The sequence below is a fragment of the Eretmochelys imbricata genome, chromosome 6, assembly GCF_965152235.1.
Source record: "Eretmochelys imbricata isolate rEreImb1 chromosome 6, rEreImb1.hap1, whole genome shotgun sequence".
NCBI lineage: Eukaryota > Metazoa > Chordata > Testudines > Cheloniidae > Eretmochelys > Eretmochelys imbricata.
The window spans coordinates 1,991,360-2,012,800 of record NC_135577.1 but is presented as its reverse complement, the minus strand read 5'-3'; the positions used below and the strand labels follow the sequence as shown (position 1 = coordinate 2,012,800).

General features: G+C 61.4%; 1 protein-coding gene across 1 annotated transcript; it reads right to left on the bottom strand.

The window, feature by feature from the left end:
- Positions 1 to 1,242: 1,242 nt before the first annotated feature.
- HSD3B7 (hydroxy-delta-5-steroid dehydrogenase, 3 beta- and steroid delta-isomerase 7) lies at positions 1,243 to 19,401 on the bottom strand. Its single transcript, XM_077819755.1, has 7 exons — positions 19,330 to 19,401; positions 13,231 to 13,396; positions 6,472 to 6,627; positions 5,640 to 5,748; positions 2,660 to 2,759; positions 2,054 to 2,216; positions 1,243 to 1,667 (listed from the first exon to the last, which is right to left on the bottom strand). The coding sequence occupies exons 1-7, from the start codon at positions 19,399 to 19,401 to the stop codon at positions 1,243 to 1,245; spliced, it is 1,191 nt and encodes a 396-aa protein (XP_077675881.1).
- Positions 19,402 to 21,441: the final 2,040 nt, after the last annotated feature.

Genomic DNA, 21,441 nt, shown 5'->3' with positions numbered 1-21,441 from the left:
GCCAGATGGGAGCCAGCGCCCCCTAGAGGGGAAAGGCCCCGTGTCCCATTCCCCACCCCCTGAGCCAGCCCGGCCCCTGCCCTGGGGCCAGATGGGAGCCAGCGCCCCCTAGAGGGGAAAGGCCCCGTGTCTCCTTCCCCACCCCCTGAACCAGCCAGTCCCCTTCCGACCCCACAAAAATAATCTTTTATCCATTATCAAGTGATCCTTTAACAGTTTAATTAACACATAAGTTACCAGACTTTGCTTGGTGCGTCTGCGTGTAATGGGCTGTAGGCTTTAGGCCTCTTATTAGAATTAGTCATAATAAAATATTATTAATTATTATTATTAACTACTGAGGAAATTAATGCTTGGACTAGAGGTATTAATGCGGGGAAGGAAAGCCTGGAGCTGGAGTCCCATGGGGCACGGACTCCAATCCAAGAGGTATAATACCCAGGTTGGTCTCCATGGAGCATGGAGTCCAGTCCGGCAGATAATACATAGGTGGGAAGGAAAGCCCAGAGCTGGATCTCCATGGAGAATGGAGTCCAGGACCCAGATTTCTTGAGTACGATCCGGGTCCAGCTGTTTGACCCTCCTCTGCGATGACATGGGGCTTGGGGGGGGGGGGACTCCAGGTCCAGAGCCCTTTACAGTAGAGCCGGTTCCTCGCCCAAAGTGCACTGGGGATCTGGACCAAAGCACTAGGATGGTAAAAAAATCCAGATTTGGCTCCATTTGCAAACAGAGTGGGCTGGTCTGCAGTCATGCACTAGGGGGGGGAAGCAGAAGCTGGACTCCGGGAGTCCAGATCCGAAGTCCAGATCCCAAGTTGCAACTGGATCCCAAGTCCCCTGTGTCCTGGGATGAGACAAGACCTGGACTGGTAAATTCCTCGGCACGGAGGGGCACAGGCTGGACGCAAAACCCAGATCCGGAATCCATCTCCATGGAGCCAGACTCACTGAAAGGATGTAGGCAGGATCAGAGCAAAACCCGATGCGGGCGTCCCCTGCTCAGACACCCATGGGCTGAATCAAAAGCTGGATCCGGATTAATACATCCCCTGCCCTGACACCCGCAGAAGTAAAACCCAGATCTGGATTTCCTGCTCCCCTGGCACTGACCCTGGTGGGTTGGAACAACACCTGGATCTGGATCCCTTTCTCCGGAGCTGGATTCATTGCAAAGATACGTGCAGGCTGGAATCAAGACCCGGCTGCCCGCTCCACCGCTCCGCTCTGGCTCCCACCCGCCCTACTTCCCCGCCTCTCTCTGGGCGTCGACCTCCTGGATCCAGGCCACAGTGCGGGCTCGGCTCTCCTCCCAGGTGTAGAGGGGCTGGTAGCCGAAGTGGCGCTGGGCCTTGTCCGTCTGCACCGTGAAGGTGGTGCTGGCCACGGCCAGGGTGTACGGGTTGAGCAGGGGGGCGTAGGAGAAGAAGGGCCGGAGAAGCCGCCGGATGAGGTTGTTGGCCAAGGCCAGGCAGCGCAGGAGCCAGAAGGGCACGACGGGCTGGGAGCCCACGAGGCGGAAGCCGCAGGAGGCCAGGATCTCCATGTTAAAGTCCTCGTAGCTCTTGTAGGGGGAGGCGTCGTAGCAGAAGTAGACCTGGCCCCCGATGGCCGCCGGGGCGTCCTGCATCTGCCGCGCCACCAGCACGTGCATCCAGGCCACGTTGCCTGCAGGGGAGACAAGGGGGGTGGGGGGTGTCAAATGCCCAGCCCTGATCCGCCCCAGGAGGAGACAGTGGGGCTCTCACATCCCCCCCTCCCAAAGATACATCTCCCCGTGGTCGGCCAGGAATTCAATCCTGCCTGTGGGCTGCAGCCACTAGATGGCGACATCGCTCAGACACGCACACACACGAGCCCAATCCCCTCCAGCAGGGGGCTGTGGGTCAGGCGTGAGGGGCACTGGCAGAGCTGGGGGGGGGGGAGGGATCTGGGCTAGCAGGGGGCTGCGGGTTGGGAGTGAGGGGCACTGGCAGAGCTGGGGGGGGGGGGGAGGGATCTGGGCTAGCCGGGGGCTGTGGGTCAGGCGTGAGGGGCACCACGCTGTCACTCACCCACGTAGACCCGGCCGTGCTCGGTGCTGACGGGAATGGCCCGGAGCAGCCTTCGTCCCGTCTGCAGCCCTTTCTCGTAGAATTCCTTCATTAGTGGGTGTTTCTCCCCATAGATCCCCGTGGGGCGCAGGGCGCAGGTCACCAGCCATCGACCACCCCCCAGCTGTGGGCAGACATGGGGGTGAGCACCCGGATGCCTGGGTTCCCAGTCCCTAACCCGGACGCCTGGGTCCCATCCCCTCACTCCCCAGAGGCTGGGTGCTCTGTGTGATGCCCTCCCGGACGCCTGGGTCCCATTCCCCATCCCAATCTCTTTCCCCCCCCCACCCCCCGATGGCTGCAGAGTCCTTAGTGGGCTAGTCCTGGATGTCCGGGTTCCATTTCTTTTCCCAGACACCTGAGTCCCATTTACTCCCTCCCTGGTGCTGGGGGGCTCCCTAGAGGTGCTGACCATTCCTTGACTCGGACACCTGGGTCCCATTTCCTTCCTCCTGTGGGGTTACGGGACAGAGGATGCAGAGGTCCATGGCGAGGGGGGTCTAACGTAGATGCGTAGGTCTCATTCCCCATCCCAGGGGCTGTGCCAGGGGGTTGGGGGCTACTTACAGGCATCCCATTGGCCTCAATGACCATGCGCTCGGCCCGCGCCTTGCTCAGAGGGTACGGCTGCTCGTGCAGGGCATCATAGGCCGAGTCCTCATTCCCCCTGCAACGGGCAAGACACAGACACTCAGGGGCAGTGCCGCTTCCTTCCTGCCCGTCCCCTTTCCAGGATCCCACGGCCCCCACCATCCCTCTGCTCTGAGCTCTGGCAGTCCCCGCACCCCTCCTCTTAAGCCCTTCCCCCTCTGCTGGGATCCCACTACCCCCACCATCACCTTGCTCTGAGCTCTGGCAGTCCCCGCCCCCCTCCCCTTAAGCCCTTCCCAGTCTGCTATGATCCCACCACCTGTCTTGCTCTGGACCATGGTGTGATGAAGTGGGACTGTTCTTAATGTTTCCTCTGAATACTGTAGGGGTGCCTCAGTTTCCCCTAGGCATTTCTTAAGTCTCTAGGTGGTGGGATAAGAGGATGTAATTGTTGCAGAGCAAAGGGCCACTGTACATAAATGGCCGACACTCTGTCTCCTGGCAACTGATGGCCTGGGCCCTTCCCCCCTGCAAGGTGAGAGCTAAAGGGTTGGAGACCAAAGGAATCAGGTGACGTCCTGGCCCGGGAAAGGGACAAAGCCCAGAGGAGTAGGGGCTGGAGGGTGAGTTAGTTGGGGGCTGGCTGGGGACGTGGAGTGAGGTGCAGACATGGTTGTCTGGCTCACTGCCCCCCAAAATGGACCCGGCTGAGGGGTCCTGTTCTCTTCACCTACAAGCTCTGTGTTAGACCATGTTCCTGTTGTCTAATAAACCTCTGTGTTACTGGCTGGCTGAGAGTCCCGTCTGACTGCGGAGTTGGGGGGCAGGACCCTCTGGCTTCCCCAGGACCCCGCCGGGGCGGACTGGCTGTGGGAAGCGCCCGGAGGGGCAGAGGAGGCTGAATGCTCCAAGGTCAGACCCAGGAAGGTGGAAGCCGGGTGAGCTGTGTGTCCTGCAGACAGGCTGCTCCCCGAGAGGAGACTTCCCCCGAGTCCTGCCTGGCTGCGTAGGGGGCAGCTCCAGAGCATCGCCCGGGGACCCCGTGACACATGGCCACCTGCCCAGCCTCTCCCCCTCCGCTATTCCCCACCACCCCACCCTGGAACCTCCCCAGCCGGCTCCAAGCAATGGAGGGACATTGAAACAACCCCCAGCCAGCGCTGGGTGGAAGCTGCTGTCCCCAGCCACCCACAGCTGGAGGGGCCGCGCTGGAACCGTGTGCAGCAAAAAACAGACAGAGCACAGCTGCTTGCCTCCTGAAAAGCTTCAGGATATGAGAACAGGACCCAGGCATCCGGGATGGCAGACAGGCGTAGCCCAGGGCGGGGAGAGACAAAGATGGGGAACGGGACCCAGGCACCTGGGAAGGGCGTCACGGCTCAACGTGCCCAGTGCCTGCAGTGTGTTTGTTTCATGTGGCGGTTGCCATGGGGCTGGGGTGGGACCCCTGAGGGAAGCCCTGGGTGGGGCTGGAAACAGCTGAGCCGGGGTGGGAGCCAGAGACCGCAGGCAGGGCGGGGCGGGGAGTCATGGAACCACAGAGTCACAGAACCGGAGGGGACCTCGAGAGATCCCATCCCCTGCACTCACGGCAGGACGAAGTATGATCTAGACCCGTGGTTCCCAAACTGGGGGGGTCATGAACCCTTGGAGGGTTTGTGAAATGCATCTCAGAAAAAATTCGGGAATGAGGGACAGAGCCATCCCTAGGGACCCCGGGCGTGGGGGCTGGCAGCCCACGACCACGACTTGCTGGCAAAACAACTTGAAGCTTTGCTATAGCCGGGTGTTTGTTTTCCTGGACTGCTCAGGACCCGAAGGCTTGGGGGAGGAACTCTTTAATTGCGTTGGCTTCTTAAATACCTTCCTGCTATTTCAGGTCTGATACTCCCTGATAAAACACGGAGGAGGCTTAATCGAAGAGATAGAAGCTACAGCCGTGAAGTCTTGGAAGAGCATTGCCGTTTTCATAATGTAATACAATTAATAATGTAACGATACGTAATAATGTAATACTAAATGGTGTGCAGTGAGGGTACCAAATCATTTCGAAGAACTCCACATCTGTAATTTATGCTCAGGCAAGGGAGAAAATCCCTGGAAATGTTCATTTTTCAGAGGGGGTTCGCGAGAGCTGATATTTTCGTGAAAGGGATTCGTGGGTTGTTTAAATTTGGGAACCACGGATCTAGACCATCCCTGACAGGGGTTTGTCCAACCGGCTCTTAAAAATCCGCAGTGATGGAGACTCCACCACTTCCCTGGGCAAGTTATTCCAGGCCTTAGCCACCCTGACAGTTACAAAGTTTTTCCTAATGTCCAACCTAAACCGCCCTTGCTGCAATTAAGCCCATTGCATCTTGTCCTATCCTCAGAGGTTAAGAACAATTTTTCTCCCTCCTCCTCGTAACAACCTTTTACAGACTTGAAAACTGTTCTCACGTCCCCTCTCCGTCTTCTCTTCTCCACACTAAACAAACCCAGTTCTTTCAATCTTCCCTCACAGCTCATGGCTTCTAGACCTTGAATCGTTTTTGTTGCTCTTCTCTGGACTCTCTCCAATTTGTCCACATCCTTCCTGAAATGTGGCGTCCAGAACCAGACCCGATACTCCAGCTAAGACCGTATCCGCGCGGAGTAGAGCGGAAGAATTACTGCTCGTGTCTTGCTGACAACACTCCTGCTGATACAGCCCAGAAGGATATTTGCTTTTTTTGCTACAACGTGACACTTCGAATTCATATTTAGCTTGTGATCCGCTCTGACCCCCAGATCCCTGTCCTCAGTCCTCCTTCCTAGGCCGTCATTTCCCATTCTGTGTGTGTGCAACTGGTTGTTCCTTCCTAAGGATGAGGGCCTTTAACCCCTAGGACGCCTGGGTTCTGTCCCTGGCTCTAGGAGGGGACTAGGGTCTAGTGGTTAGAGCGGGGGGGCTGGGAGCCAGGAGCCTAGGTACCTGTAGAAGGGATCCCCCTTGGTGTTGGGGCCCACAACCTCCATGCTGCTGGTGTAGATCAGATACTGGGTCCCATGCTCAATGCAGGCATCAATCACATTCTTGGTCCCTGGAGGTGGGGGTTGGGGGAAAGGAAAACATGAGGTTAATCAGGTATCTGAGCACCCCTAACTCTGCCTGGCATGAGAGCCTTCTCCTCCACAACCCAGCCCCTGCACCAGGTCCCGGAGCAGCCAGAGGGGTGGGGGCTGGGAGCCAGGACTCCACGGTACCTCAGTTTCCCTTCTGCACCTAAATTCTCCAGCTCGGGAATCATTCTCTGTTCCTCTGAAGAGGCGGATCAGGCTGCTGGGGCCGGGACCTTGGGCAGGGCTCGTGCGGGGGCTAGTGGGCCCCCCCGGATTCACTGGCCCACCCAGTAACGCTATTTGTGTTTGGTAAAGAGCTCGCAGAGGCGTCACCTGCTCTTCCCTCTTTAGTCACTGGGCTGCATGGGAGGGATTTTCCGAAGCTCAGGGTTTTCCGTGGAAACCTGGAGGCAAGACAGACGGCCCGAGCCAAGAGCAGCGGAGATCACTCCAAGGAGCGGGAAAGGAGAGGAGACGTTCAGGATTGCAGTCCCAGGCTCAGCCTCAAGGGGGTGCTGGCTGTTGGGGGTGGGGGTGGGGTGTTCCCGGCTACTCCAGAGCCAGCAGGGGGCGCTATCGAGCGCGAGGCAAGAAGGCTGGCTGCCAGGGGAGAGCACCCCCGCCGCGCTCCCCGCAGCAAAGCGCCCCCCCTCACCCCCACCCCCACCCCCAGCGACGTGAGCTGCCCCAGCCCCTTCCCATACCGTGAACGTTCACCTCTGTGATCTTCTCGGGCGGGACCCTGCCCCACACGTCCACCAAGCTGGCTGCGTGGATCACCACGTCCGCCCCCTTCACGGCAGCCCCAACGTCCGTGGGGCTACTGATGTCCCCCCGGATCAGGTTCACCTTCACCTTCTCTGAAACAGAGAGACAGAGCCCCGGTGAGATGGCTTGAAATGGGGCAGGGGGCTGGGAGCCCGGACTCCTGGGTTCTCTCCCTAGCTCTGGGAGGGGAGTGGGGTCTGGTGGTTAGAGCAGGGGAGCTGGGAGCCCGGACTCCTGGGTTCTCTCCCCAGCTCTGGGAGGGGAGTGGGGTCTGGTGGTTAGAGCAGGGGGGCTGGGAGGCCGGACTCCTGGGTTCTCTCCCTCGCTCTAGGAACAGAGTGGGGTCACTTCTTTTACTGGTGTCTTGACAGTCACCGATCCTCTTTCCTGCCAGCTGGGCCGGGTGTCATCCAGGATTCCTGGCTCCCATCCAGTGCCAGCCCCCCTCCGCATTCCTGTCCGGCCACCACCTGACCCCTTCGTGTCTCTCCATCCCTGCCTTCCAGCTGTTTCCTCGGCCTTCGGGGGAAGGAGACGTTCCTCCGGCCTTGAAACACATTTTCCGATATGAGCCACCAGAGAGAAACAGACAATGGGACATCCTCCCGCAGAGAGAGGATCACGCAAGCACGGGAGATTTGGGAAATGGGAAACAGGACAGGGCGCCTTTCGCCTCTAGGGGGCGCCGGCCCTGATCCAGCCCCAGGGTGGGGACTGGCTGGCGCCGGGGGGAGTGGGGTGGGATTTGAGGCCCAGATGAAAGGTGATTTCTCAACTCAATTTTCTCAGAAAAAACTTGATTCCCTGTTTAATTGGCTCCAGTCAGGAATCCAGTGGAAACTCTCCAGGCATTTAGAAACGGAGCCGTGATTAATTTATCTTATGGAGCAAAGCAAGTTTGAAAGCCAGTTTCTTCCAATGGAAGTTTCCTAACACATAGCTCTGCCGGTGCCCCTCGCTCCCAACCCACAGCCCCCTGCCAGCCCAGCCCTGCCCCCCAGCTCTGCCGGTGCCCCTCACTCCCGACCCGCAGCCCCCTGCCAGCCCAGCCCTGGGCTCCCCCCCCAGCCCTGCCGGTGCCCCTCGCTCCCGACCCACAGCCCCCTGCCAGCCCAGCCCTGCCCTCACCCCTCACTCCCAACCCGCAGCCCCCTGCCAGCCCAGCCCTGCCCTCACCCCTCACTCCCAACCCGCAGCCCCCTGCCAGCCCACCCCCAAGCCCTGCCGGTGCCCCTCGCTCCCGACCCGCAGCCCCCTGCCAGCCCAGCCCTGCCCCCCCAGCTCTGCCGGTGCCCCTCACACCCGACCCGCACCCTCCTGCCAGCCCAGCCCTGATCTGCACCCCTCTTTCTGCTGGCTCTCCCATTTCACCTCTCTCTCTTTGGGCAGGGGCTGGCGGGAGCAGGATTCCGGTTAAAGGCCTGCCTGGGTTATGCTGGGGTGTTGCCAAGGTGAACGAGTCCAGAGCCTGGCCCAAGACCATAAATATCAGGGCCCAGCCAGCTCAGGATCGAATCAATTCTGTTCCTGCCTCCAGCTCACTGACAGCTTCTGGTCCTGCCTGGGAGCAGCTCTCCGCTGCCTCCAGGGGGTCAGGCGCGAGGCAAACGCTGACCACACAGTGTGGGTGCTGCTGGAAACCAAATAGACGCTCCATCCGCCTGCTCTAACCCCCAGACCCCACTCCCCTCCTACAGCTGGGAGAGAACCCAGGAGTCCTGGCTCCAGCCACCCCCCCCACTCTAACCACTAGCCCACACTCCCCTCCCAGAGCTGGGATAGAACCCAGGAGTCCTGGCTCCAGCCACGCCCCCCCACTCTAACCACTAGCCCACACTCCCCTCCCAGAGCTGGGATAGAACTCAGGAGTCCTGGCTCCTGGCTCCAGCCACCACCCCCCCACTCTAACCACTAGCCCACACTCCCCTCCCAGAGCTGGGATAGAACTCAGGAGTCCTGGCTCCAGCCACCCCCCCCCCACTCTAACCACTAGCCCACACTCCCCTCCCAGAGCTGGGATAGAACCCAGGAGTCCTGGCTCCCAGCCCCTCCCTGTTCTAACCACCAGACCCCACTCCCCTTCCAGGGCCAGGTACAGAACCCAGGCATCCTAGGGACTAGTGATGAGCACTCTGGAGCTGGGAGTCCCTCCACCCCCACCCAACACGCACACACACTATGTGACTTAGCACACACAAAACACAGACACAAATGCTATTGTTCCGGGTTGACCCACAGAGGCAACAGCTGGAGATACAGCCCTCCCCCACGCAGCTGTCTGATCCCCCCCCCCACACACACACACTCACTCTGAGATCACCACCTGCATGCCGAGCCCTCAGACAGGAACCAGCAAAACATGTTACTTCCTTCAGTGTCCGTGCGTGTCTGTGTGTACTTCCCCCGGCTGGAGGGAATCGGGGCCAGGTGGGTTGGAGACAAAGTGGGAATGGTCTATACTATTTTTAGGACCTCCCCCATGTGTGCCTCAGTTTCCCTCTGTACTTTGCTTGGCTGCCTGGGGTGGGGGAACAAAAGGGTTAACGCTGGTCATGGAACAGCATAGGAGACGGGGTGGGGAGGGGTCGGACACCGGGCTGTCTCGGACACAGTAAGGGACGGGTTGAAAATGACCCAGATCAACAGGGATCCGCAGAGACAAGCTCAGCTCCCAGGATGCTCAACTGCGGGAAGCTCAGGCCGGGTGGCGGGGATGAACTCAGCCTGGCCCTGCCTGGAGAATGAGGCCCGAGCTGGGACCAGCAGAGGATAAAGCAGGGGGGTGCTCCTGGAGGAAGCTGGGCACTCACTCCCGGCTCTGGGCGAAGCTAAGGGGGGCCAGGGCCGGAGGCCAAGTGAGCAACAAACCTGGCGCTGCTTGGAAAAGGTGGCTGGATGTCCCTGCCAATGCTCGCTGGGTGCCGTGGGTCCTGCAGTGTGGACATGCCTGTACACCCAGGGGTCTGGACTCGCCAGGCAAGGCTAGAGGAGCAAAGCAGGGGGGGCTGGAGCCCAGACACTCCGTCTCAGAGGCAGGGAGGCTGCAGGGCCGCCCCTGAAGGAAGAGAGGGACCCCTCGGGGGTCCATCCCAGGTACGGGGGTCCCTCCAAGAGACTGTTTAAAACCTGGGGCGTAGCACCGGTCCTGTGGCTCCAGGACAGGTGGTGGCAGAGGTGGGATCCACAATCCACCAGGAGCATTTGCCGAGAAGTGACTTGTGGGCAGTAACAACAAAGTCAAAGGAAACAGCAGGAGAATGGTGCCTAAGCCCCGCTCTCGCTCGGACAGGGAGAGAGGGGTGAGCACTGGCAGATCCTGGATCTGGAGAAGGGGAGGGGCAAGAGGACCCACAGAGGGGTAACTGGGGAAAGGCCCTGGGGTGCCCATTCCGCAGGGAGCCAAGATACCAAATTGTTGCCTCAATTTACAGGGGTTGTGGGGGGGTATGGATGCCGACCTCATGGCCGGCAAGAAGTCCTGCACTTTGAACCTGATCAGCCCCGCGGCCCGGCCCCTCCCTCGCACCCCCTCCTCGGTCCCAGAGCGAGAGTGGTGGGTGGCCGGGGAAGTTCCCAAAGGCCCCATTGCTGCTGTCTGAATTCACACCTTATCAGGGTGTTCAGAGGACTCAGGGTGTGACACCCCCCTGCCCCCCCAGCAGGAGAATATCTCCACAAGTGGGGGCCGGGTGCAGGGCTCACGCCGCTGGAGGATTCATTTAATCCGGCCGGGTTGGAGCGACTCTCGGAGATCCGCCCCCACGAGGGCAGAACGTGGCTGGACAGGAAGCTGGGGGAGCTGCTGAGCGTAGGCCGGCGGGCAGACAAATTTGCAGAGAGTAAGCTGAAGGGGAGTGGGCCAGGTCGGGGGCTCCCACGCGGGCAGACCTCCTGCAAGGGATCTCAGGGGGAGGTGCAACGTTTATAGGGAAAGAGGGCACAGGTGTCCGATGAAATCAGGTTTGCCCGGAACGGAGGCGATCACTCATCCGCCGCCCAGCCAGGGAAGGCAAACTCTGGGATTGATCTCTGGGGGGAAAGCCATCACCCAGCCAGACCCCTTGGGGGCAGGGAGGATCCCACCGCAAGCACCATCTCCTGCTGGAGTCTCCTGGGTCTCAGACTCCTGTGGTCCCCAGTGGGGTCAATGGGGAGACCGCTACTGGGTGGAGAGATTCTAGGATGAAGGGAAACCTGGCATGATAATGGCATAGCGAACTTATAAGTTTGCGGACGATACCAAGCTGGGAGGTTGCAAGTGCTCTGGAGGATAGGTTGAAAATTCAAAATGATCTGGACGAACTGGAGAAATGGTCTGAAGTCAATAGGATGAAATTCAACAAGGACAAATGCAAAGGACTCCACTTAGGAAGGAACAATCAGATGCACACACAGAATGGGAAATGACTGCTAGGAAGGAGGACTGCGGACAGGGATCTGGGGGTCAGAGTGGATCACAAGCTAAGTGTGAGTCAACAGTGTCACGCTGTTGCAAAAAAAAAAAAAAGGGGGGGGGGGGGGAAGGACATCCTTCTGGGCTGTATCAGCAGGAGTGTTGTCAGCAAGACACGAGGAGTAATCCTTCCGCTCTAATTAGGCCTCAAGTGGAGTATCGGGTCCAGTTCTGGGTGCCACATTTCAGGAAGGATGTGGACAAATTGGAGAGAGTCCGGTAAAGAGCAACAAAAATGATTCAAGGTCTAGAACCCATGAGCTGTGAGGGAAGATTGAAAGAACTGGGTTTGTTTAGTCTGGAGAAGAGAAGACTGAGAGGGGACATGAGAACAGTTTTCAAGTCTGTAAAATGTCGTTACAAGGAGGAGGGAGAAATATTGGTCTTCTTAACCTCTGAGGATAGGACAAGACGCAATGGGCTTAATTGCAGCAAGGTGGGTTTAGGTTGGACATCAGGAAAAACTTCCTACCTGTCCGGGTGGTTAAGCCCTGGAAGAAATTGCCCAGGGCGGTTGTGGAATCTCCATCATTAGGGATTTTTAAGAGCCGGTTGGACAAACACCTGTCAGGGACGGTCTAGATTATACTCAGCCCTGCCGTGAGTGCAGGGGACGGGACTGGACGACCTCTCGAGGTCCCTTCCAGTCCTGGGATTCTGTTCCAACCCCCTCCAACGCTGCAGGGCCGTGGGACCCGGGCTAAGGGCCCAGGTGCGGAGCTATTTGGCTCAGATCCCTGGACAGACACAGGACGGCTCGGGCAGGGGGTGGGTAGTGGGGGCTCCCCAGCTTGGATGCCCTCCTCGGGAAGGACAGCGTCACTTCGAGCCACAAGTCAGGCCCTGGAGCTGTGCCAGCTGAAAGTTCAAACCAGGGCTCAGAGCAGAGACGTCATCGAAAGTGCAAACAGCTGAAATGGCAGGGAGCGGACGGTCCCTCCCCAGGCTTTGCCACTAACACAGAGGAAAGGCCCTTGAGCCCCAGGACGCCCATCAGCAACCGTGGCCAGTGAGCGGGACCGAGCCCCAGCCAGCTCTGCACGCGAGACATGAGTCACACGGGCATGCCTGCAGCTCGCAGCCGGGACCCAGGGAGCAAGCTCCCGGCCTGCCCGCCCTGGCCGGGAGAAGCCGAGCCCGGTGGGATCGGAGCCCATGGCGGGAGACGCGGGCAGGCTCACCCTGGCCGGGTCGCGGGAGAAGCCCCAGGGAAGGGGAAAGCAGCCGAGAGGTGGCGGCCGGCCACAGAGACACCTGCTCAGAGTGTGACACGGCCCCGGGGGGTTCCCTTAACCAACAGAGCCCAAATCACAGCCCCCCGGGGGGCAGGGGGGGGAAGAGGACCCTGCCCTGGGCGGGAGGGCAACGGGGCCCTTGCATGCACACAGCCCTGGAGGGGACCTGCCAATGTGGGGGAGCGCCCTGCACCCCTGGCCAGCAGAGCCCCAGGGATAGGGCTCAGTTAAGACCCAACTTTGCAGGGGGACAAACCTACACTGCCCCTTCCCCCAGATACTCAGGGGGTCCTTCCCTCCCTCCCCCACAGCTTAGGGGGATGGGCACCCCAAGCCAGCTGAGCCATGGGGGAAGGTGAGTCCCCTGCTCCCCTCACCCCCTGGCAGATGAGGGGAGGGGGTCATGGCAGGACCCAGCCCACTTTCACACCCAAAGGTTTCAGGGTGGCAGATGGGTGCTGGGTTGGGGGGGGCATGAAAACTTCCCCCTCCCCCCATACACCCAGTTAGCATCATCTAACGGAGCAGCCCTACCGGGGGGAGGGGAAAACTGCTCCGCACGGAGCGTCAGCCCCTGAGTTTGGTGGTTAAGAAACGAAGCTGGAAGGATCTGAAAGTGGCTGGCAGATAATGTGGGCGGCTTTGAACTCCCCCCGGGACACGGGTTAACACGCCCCTGCTTGGTTTGGCCTCCAAGGGGGAGGGGAGGGATGAAGTGGGAATTTCCTATAATATTTTCCAGAATCCCACTCTGCCTCAGTTTCCCTCTGTTCTTTTCACAGCTGTCCCGGGAGGGCGGCGGGGATGGTTTGGAGACCTACAGCTCAGTCTAGGAGGTGGGGAGGCCACGGGGCCAACCCTGAAGGAAGGGGGCGGGGTCCCTTGGGGGTCTGGCCTACTGGTGGGGTTCCCCCAAGGGACTGTTTCAACCCTGGGGTACAGCCCCATGCAGCCCTGCCCCCTGCTGGAGGGAATTGCGGGGGGAGGGTGCACACCCCGCGCCTCACCTGTCCCCAGCTGCCCCAGGGCCGGATCCAGCTGCAGATCGAAGACACGGACCTCGGCCACGTTGGGCGACCGCTCCACGAGCATCCGCACCAGATGGGAGCCCAGAAACCCGCAGCCGCCCGTCACCAGATAGACCTGGCGGGCCCGGTGCCACTCCATCAGGCCCTGCGGGGAGAAGGGAGACAGGACGGGGGTTAGGCAAGGGGGGTGGAGATGGCAGGCCAGGGGGAGCTCAGGCCGGGGGGCAGGCGGGGAGTTCGCATACCAATCCTTTCTCTCTGCCCTGGATGCCTCCTTCCCATCCCCTTCACTCCCTGGGAAATACGGGGCCCCTCGAGATCAACTCTCAGCACTGTGGTCCCGGACTCCTGGGTCCCAGCCTGCCACCATCAAGAGACCCTCCCGTCCCCAAATGGCATGGCTCAGATGTCCCAGACTTAATGACCCCTCTGTGGCAGCTGCCGACTCCCAGGGCTATAATTTACGGCTTTGCTACCCCGGATGCCTGGGTTCCCGCCTCAGGGTTGCGGCTTGTGGGAACCATAAGCAGACTGGAGAGCAATTTCCTCTCTGAAATAGCGAAAGACAAAAGGAAGCCTGTGTGTTTATGAGCCCTTGTCAATAGCCAGGAAGCAAAGCTGCTCTTGAATTTACAACAGCCCAAACCATTTTCCACATCACAACGAACAACAGGGGAGGACAAGCGGCGGCTGGGCTGGCTCTGGGGTGGGGAACCAAGGGAACAGCCGTACAGGGACGCCGAGATGCAGCCACTTCTGGGGCGGGGCAGCTGGGGAACAGCCGCACATAAATAGGTGGGAGAGATAGCTTAGTGGTTTGAGCATTGGCCTACCAAACCCAGGGTTGTGAGTTCAATCCTTGAGGGGGCCATTTAGGGATCTGGGGCAAAAAAAAATTGGGGATTGGGCCTGCTTTGAGCAGGGGGTTGGACCAGATGATCTTTTGAGGTTCCTTCCAACTCTGATAGTCTATGAGTCCAAACACCGCACGGGGGACGGCTCACCTGGCCCTGAGATGCAGCCACCTCGGGGCGGGGGCAGCTGAGGAATGGCCGCCCAACCCCTTTCCCAGCCTCCTCTGCGTCTCAGAGGGAACATTTCTTGCCGTAAGCAGCTGGGCTATTTTAAAGAGCGGTCTGGCGGTGACCTTAGCATGTCCTGTCGCTTTTCAAAGAACTTCCTTTTCTGGCTCTTTCTGGTTCACTGTGGTTGGAAGCCGTGTGCTGTAAGGACCGGGGGGGCTCGGTAGGGGGCACTCTCCCCTGGCAGCCAGGGCCAGCACCGATGCCCCAATGCGGCGCTAGGGGGCGCTGTGCTGCAGGGAGCAGGACAGGGCTCAGCAGGGGGCGCTCTCCCCGGGCAGCAAAAGCTAGATCCAATGCCCCAGTGTGACGCTAGGGGGCGCTGTGCTGCGGGGATCAGGGCAAAGGCTCAGTAGGGGGGCGCTCTCCCCTGGCAGCTAGGGCTGGCCCCGCTGTGGTGTCTCTCAGCTGCATGCATTACAGTTGAGTTTTTCTATTGCATTAGCACCTTCACCCTACAAAACGTTGGGGCCCCATAGTGCCGGGTGCTGCCCAGACCCACAGCGGGAGCCAGCCCCTGACCCGCAGGGCTCACAGTCTAACTGGACAAAAGCAAGAATGCTCTGCCCCTTTTACAGCTGGGGAAGCTGAGGCTCAGAGAGACCCAGGACTTGCGCAAGGTCCCACAGGGAGTCTAAGGCAGAGCCAGAGATAGAACCCAGGCGTCCTGGCTCTCAGCCCTGCTCCTGCTGTAACCACTAAACCCCGCTCCCCTCCCAGAGGCAGGAATAGAACCTAGGAATATGGATCACCCAGCCCAGCACCCTAAGCACGGCTCAGTTCCGGTCTCGATTTCCCAGCAACAGGAAGGCCAGTAAATGCGGGAAACCTGCTTAGGAGAGGGAAATGACAGGGATCACTTGGTGCTTCCCTGACGCAGGACAAATTATCCACCCCCAACCCCCCCAGCAGCCCAGCCAGCCAGGGTCTGCACTCAGGCAGTGACTAGATGCTGCACGCCAGCCAACCCCATCCCCCCCCTCCGAGGGCAGAACCCAGGAGTGCTGGCTCCCAGCCTGCCTGCTCTAACCACTAGATCCCACTCCCCTCCCAGAGCCCGGAGAGAACCCAGGAGTCCTAGCTCCCAGGCCCCCCTGCTCTAACCACTTGACCCCACTCCCCTCCCAGAGCCAGGAGAGAACCCGGGAGTCCTAGCTCCCAGCCCCCCGCTGCTCTAACCCAACATGGTGGGAAGGGAGCGCACCCGTGCTCTGCCCCTTGGCAGCAGGGCACGCAGCCAGCTGAGTTGTTGGGAGCCAGCCATTTAATCCAGCGTCTGTAAATAATTGCCTGGGGATGTCCCCAGATCACCGCACACCGGCTCAGACTTCAAGCGGTTGACAGGGAAGAGATTCCCCCCCCCCCGCCCCCCGGCACTGCAAAAGTCATTGCAAGCCCCCGGCTTATGTGGGGAAAAGGGGGCCGGCCCTGGCACAGCTGGGGGAAGGGGGGGCCACACAGGTCAGGAGGAAGGGGCACTGGCAGAGCTGAGAGCGGACGGGGGTGGAATCTGTCTCAGATCGGCCCAGGCCAGTGCGTCTTGTCTTCTGGAGACAGAAGAGGTTAGATCCATCTCGTTTATCAACCATCTCATGGGCCCGGCCTGGCCGGACCATCCCCACGGCACACCCGCAGAAAGCCGGGGCTGCACCGCTCCGGGTCGTGCCGATGCCCCGCAGACAAGGGGGGAGGGATAGCTCAATGGTTTGAGCATGGGCCTGCTAAACCCAGGGTTGGGAGTTCAGTCCTTGAGGGGGCCATTTAGGGATCTGGGGCAAAAATTGGGGACTGGTCCTGCTTTGAGCAAGGGGTTGGACTAGATGACCTCCTGAGGTCCCTTCCAACCCTGATAGTCTATGGCGGGCCAGGTGTTCACGGTTACCCGGCTGCCTTCCGGCAGGGAGCGAGACACTTTCCCGCCCGCTTCAGAAGCCTTGGCTCATTACCCAGGGCAAGGCGGCTGGACGCGGGGACATGAAGAACAGACAGAGCCCGTCCTGAGAGCCCTCCGGTCTTGGAAAAATCACAGGTGAACAGCACCTGAGCTCAGCACCCTGCAGGACAGCAACCCCTAGCGCCGCCCTGGGGCATTGGGGCCAGCCCTGACCGCCAGGGGAGAGCGCCCCCTACTGAGCCCTCTGCCGTGCCCCCTAGCGCCGCCCTGGGGCATTGGGGCCAGCCCTGACCACCAGGGCTCTCATCCTGGTTCATTCCCAGTCCACAGTAGCTGTGTTCCCATGTTGGCGCCTCCCGGCGCCCCCCTCCCCGCTTCCAGAGGCGAGTGGCCAAGGTGAAGCAGAGATAAGATGCGTGGGCGAGTACGGCCATGAGATTAGAACCAGCTCTGCCCTTGACCGGCTGCCATCATGTAAAGCCGTCACCCCGGCCCTCCCAGAGCTGGGGATGGAAGAGTCCTGACTCCCAGCCCCCTCTGTTCTAACCCACCAGCCCCCACTCCCCTCCCAGAGCTGGCGATGGAACCCAGGAGTCCTGGCTCCCAGCCCCCGCTGTTCTAACCCACCAGCCCCCACTCCCCTCCCAGAGCTGAGGATGGAACCCAGGAGTCCTGGCTCCCAGCCCCCGCTGTTCTAACCCACCAGCCCCCACTCCCCTCCCAGAGCTGGGGATGGAACCCAGGAGTCCTGGCTCCCAGCCCCCGCTGTTCTAACCCACCAGAACCCACCCCTCTCCCAGAGCTGGGGACAGAACCAGGAGTCCTGGCTCCCAGACCTCCCCCACACAGAACTCTGGGCCCATCTGGCCACTCCCAGAAGGTGCCCTGCACCGATTAGGGCCATGCGGAGCTGCCTGACCCCGGCTGAGAGATGCCCCGACGCATGGGTGTGACCCGGTCTCATGTAAACGAGACCAGCCGGACGAGCAGGTGCTATTATTTCAGAGCATAAGAGTCCAGCCAGGGTGGAAACGCGGCCCTAGTTCTTAGAGCAGATCGCAGCCCCCAGCCAGGAGAGGCGTTAACCCCAGGCCCAGAACAGGGACCAGAGACCGGGCTAGATGGGCCCCTGGCTGGCAGGGCGGGGGCAGGATGCCAGGCTGAACGGGGCTGCAGGCTCCGACAGGGAAGCACCTGTTCTCATGCAAGCAGGAAGGGCCGCGAAGGGGTTAACCGAGCAGAGATGGAAATGGAAAATTTCTCAGACGCTGAATTTGCTCCAGCTTCTACGCATCAGAGCAACTGGTGTGTGTCCCCCCCCCCCCCGCACAGGGAGTCCTAGATCCCTTCCCCCGCCAACTTCAACCCACCAGACCCCACTCCCCTCCCAGAGTTGGGGAGAGAACCCAGGAGTCCTGACTCCCAGACCCCACTCCCCTCCCAGAGCTGGGGAGAGAACCCAGGAGTCCTGGCTCCCAGCCCCCGCTGTTCTAACCCACCAGCCCCCACTCCCCTCCCAGAGCTGGGGATGGAACCCAGGAGTCCTGGCTCCCAGCCCCCGCTGTTCTAACCCACCAGAACCCACCCCTCTCCCAGAGCTGGGGACAGAACCAGGAGTCCTGGCTCCCAGACCTCCCCCACACAGAACTCTGGGCCCATCTGGCCACTCCCAGAAGGTGCCCTGCACCGATTAGGGCCATGCGGAGCTGCCTGACCCCGGCTGAGAGATGCCCCGACGCATGGGTGTGACCCGGTCTCATGTAAACGAGACCAGCCGGACGAGCAGGTGCTATTACTTCAGAGCATAAGAGTCCAGCCAGGGTGGAAACGCGGCCCTAGTTCTTAGAGCAGATCGCAGCCCCCAGCCAGGAGAGGCGTTAACCCCAGGCCCAGAACAGGGACCAGAGACCGGGCTAGATGGGCCCCTGGCTGGCAGGGCGGGGGCAGGATGCCAGGCTGGACGGGGCTGCAGGCTCCGACAGGGAAGCACCTGTTCTCATGCAAGCAGGAAGGGCCGCGAAGGGGTTAACCGAGCAGAGATGGAAATGGAAAATTTCTCAGATGCTGAATTTGCTCCAGCTTCTACGCATCAGAGCAACTGGTGTGTGTCCCCCCCCTCTCCGCACAGGGAGTCCTAGATCCCTTCCCCCGCCAACTTCAACCCACCAGACCCCACTCCCCTCCCAGAGCTGGGGAGAGAACCCAGGAGTCCTGGCTCCCAGACCCCACTCTCCTCCCAGAGTTGGGGAGAGAACCCAGGAGTCCTGACTCCCAGACCCCACTCTCCTCCCAGAGCTGGGGAAAGAACCCAGGAGTCCTGGCTCCCAGACCCCCCTGCTCTAACCCACCAGACCCCACTCCCCTCCCAGAGCCGGGGAGAGAAGCCAGGAGTCCTGGCTCCCAGCCCCTCCCCCCGCTCTAACCCAGCAGACCCCACTCCCCTCCCAGAGCTGGGAAGAGAACCCAGGAGTCCTGACTCCCAGACCCCACTCTCCTCCCAGAGCTGGGGAAAGAACCCAGGAGTCCTGGCTCCCAGCCCCTCCCCCCGCTCTAACCCAGCAGACCCCACTCCCCTCCCAGAGCTGGGAAGAGAACCCAGGAGTCCTGACTCCCAGACCCCACTCCCCTCCCAGAGCTGGGGAAAGAACCCAGGAGTCCTGGCTCCCAGCCCCTCCCCCCGCTCTACCCCACCAGACCCCACTCCCCTCCCAGAGCTGGGGAGAGAAGCCAGGAGTCCTGGCTCCCAGCCCCTCCCCCCGCTCTAACCCAGCAGACCCCACTCCCCTCCCAGAGCTGGGAAGAGAACCCAGGAGTCCTGACTCCCAGACCCCACTCTCCTCCCAGAGCTGGGGAAAGAACCCAGGAGTCCTGGCTCCCAGACCCCCCTGCTCTAACTCACCAGACCCCACTCCCCTCCCAGAGCTGGGAAGAGAACCCAGGAGTCCTGGCTCCCAGACCTCCCCACCCAGAACCCAACATAGAACCCAGGAGTCCTGGAAGCGCCCAGCCAGGTGCGCAGCTCCCAGCCCAGCACCCCCAGGGCCACGCAGGCCGGCAGTGGCGCGGGAGGGGGCGGATCGGGCCCGGCGGGGGGCGCGGTACCTGCTCGGCCCTGGGCTCCCAGGACTCCGGGGTTCCCGGCTGCCCTCCGCTGTGTCCTCCGTGCAGTGCCATCCTCCGGCTCTGAGCCCCTCCATGGTGCTGCCTTTGTACGCACTGACAGCTCCGCCCCGCCCTCCGCCTGCGGGTCCTAGTGCCCGCCCAGCCGCCGCCGGACTCCTGGGTCCTCTCCCCAGCGGTGGGAAGGGAGTGGGGGCTAGTGGGTTAGACCAGGGGGTGGGGCTGGGAGCCAGGACTCCTGGGTTCTCTCCCCAGCTCCGGGAAGGGAGTGGGGTCTAATAGGTAGAGCGAGGGGGCTGCAGGGAGCCAGGACTCCTGGGTTCTCTCCCCAGCTCCGGGAAGGGAGTGGGGTCTAATGGGTAGAGCGAGGGGGCTGCAGGGAGCCAGGACTCCTGGGTTCTCTCCCCAGCTCCGGGAAGGGAGTGGGGTCTAATGGGTAGAGCGAGGGGGCTGCAGGGAGCCAGGACTCCTGGGTTCTCTCCCCAGCTCCGGGAAGGGAGTGGGGGCTAGTGGGTTAAACCAGGGGGTGGGGCTGGGAGCCAGGACTCCTGGGTTCTCTCCCCAGCTCCGGGAAGGGAGTGGGGTCTAATGGGTAGAGCGAGGGGGCTGGAGGGAGCCAGGACTCCTGGGTTCTCTCCCCAGCTCCGGGAAGGGAGTGGGGGCTAGTGGGTTAAACCAGGGGGTGGGGCTGGGAGCCAGGACTCCTGGGTTCTCTCCCCAGCTCCAGGAAGGGAGTGGGGTCTAATGGGTAGAGCGAGGCAGCGTGAGGGAGCCAGGACTCCTGGGTTCTATCCCCACCTAGGGGAGGGAGGTGGGGTGGGGGCAAGGAGTCAGGACTCCTGGGTTCTATTCCCCTTTCTCCCTGGAGTCTGTAGGTGCTGGCGGGGCGGCCCCAGCGCTCGAAGCGATTTCAGTCGGGGGGGGTGGGGGGGCAGCAAGAACCTAGAACCTACTCCCCCCTCGTCACCGCGTTGGGCTGGATCCGAGCCGACACCCCCGAGTGGGGCAGGGCCCCCGTGTCCCCCCCTGCCCCATCTTTCTATTCTCTGGCCCCCATCCTTGGCCTGTGGGACCCCAGTGGCGTGGGGAGCGTGGCCGGAGGGGGGGGGGGAATACCCCGTGCAGGGGCAACTGGATCCATTCAAGTTCCAGGCTGGGATCCCCTGTCTCACCCCCCCCCCCCAAACCACTACCTGTTTCGGCCCCGTGACTGACAGGCCCTTTTTCCGCTACAACAGAACCACTTCCCTATTCCCAGCACCTCACCGGATCTGGGGCGGGGAGGGAGCCCCCCCCTTCTTCCCCCACCTGGCCGGGGCGGGGGGGGGGGGTGCTCTTGGAAATGCACCGAGCGCCCCTTGTGGCCAACGGGCAGCAGCCCAGTTGCGGCACTTGCTGGATTTAAAATAAAATCGCAGCAGGTGTGGGAGCAGCGTGGGGTTAAGAGTAGGGAGGGGAGGAAGAACCCAGGAGTCCTGGCTCCCGGCCCCCCGCTCTAACCCACTAGACCCCACTCCCCTGCCGGACCTGGGGAATAGGACCCAGGAGTCCTGGCTCCCAGGCCCCCAGCTCTAACCCGCTAGACCCCACTCCCCTCCCAGAGTTTGGGAATAGGACCCAGGAGTCCTGGCTCCCAGCCCCACCCCACCCCGCTCCAACCACTACACCCCACTCCCCTCCCAGTCCACGGAAAAGGCAGCTATCCATTGGTGGCTGCAGCCATGCCAGCAGGAATTCACCCCCCCCCCAGCTCCAGCCACATGGGGGGGCACAGGGCAGATCCAGGTGGATTCTTACCTTGCCGGCCTGCGCCGCTCGCCAGGAGGAGGTGACGCAAGGAGACCGTAACCGGACCCCGGGGTTCCTCTTTCACCCAGCGAGACACTTTCGCTTCTAAACAGCTGGGCTCGCCAGCCAGCCCCGCCGTGTCTGCCACCAGCAGGGCGGGGATCCGTGATGAGCTCTTGTGCCGGATCAGAGCCCGCGACCCCCCCCTCGAGGGGGGGGGGTCTATTCCGCACCCTCCCCCCCAGCCAGCTGGTCCCCCACCCTTAGGCCAACACCTCCTAGAGGGGAAAAGCCCCATGTCCCATT

Bases quoted from the DNA above. Each gene is read 5' to 3' on its own strand.
- HSD3B7 (XM_077819755.1), bottom strand. From the start codon at position 19,401: ATGGCACTGCACGGAGGACACAGCGGAGGGCAGCCGGGAACCCCGGAG. The intron at 13,397-19,329 runs GTACCGCGCCCC...TTCTCCCCGCAG, and splicing joins GGGAGCCCAGGGCCGAGCAG to GGCCTGATGGAGTGGCACCG. The intron at 6,628-13,230 runs GTGAGGCGCGGG...TCTCTGTTTCAG, and splicing joins CCTGGGGCAGCTGGGGACAG to AGAAGGTGAAGGTGAACCTG.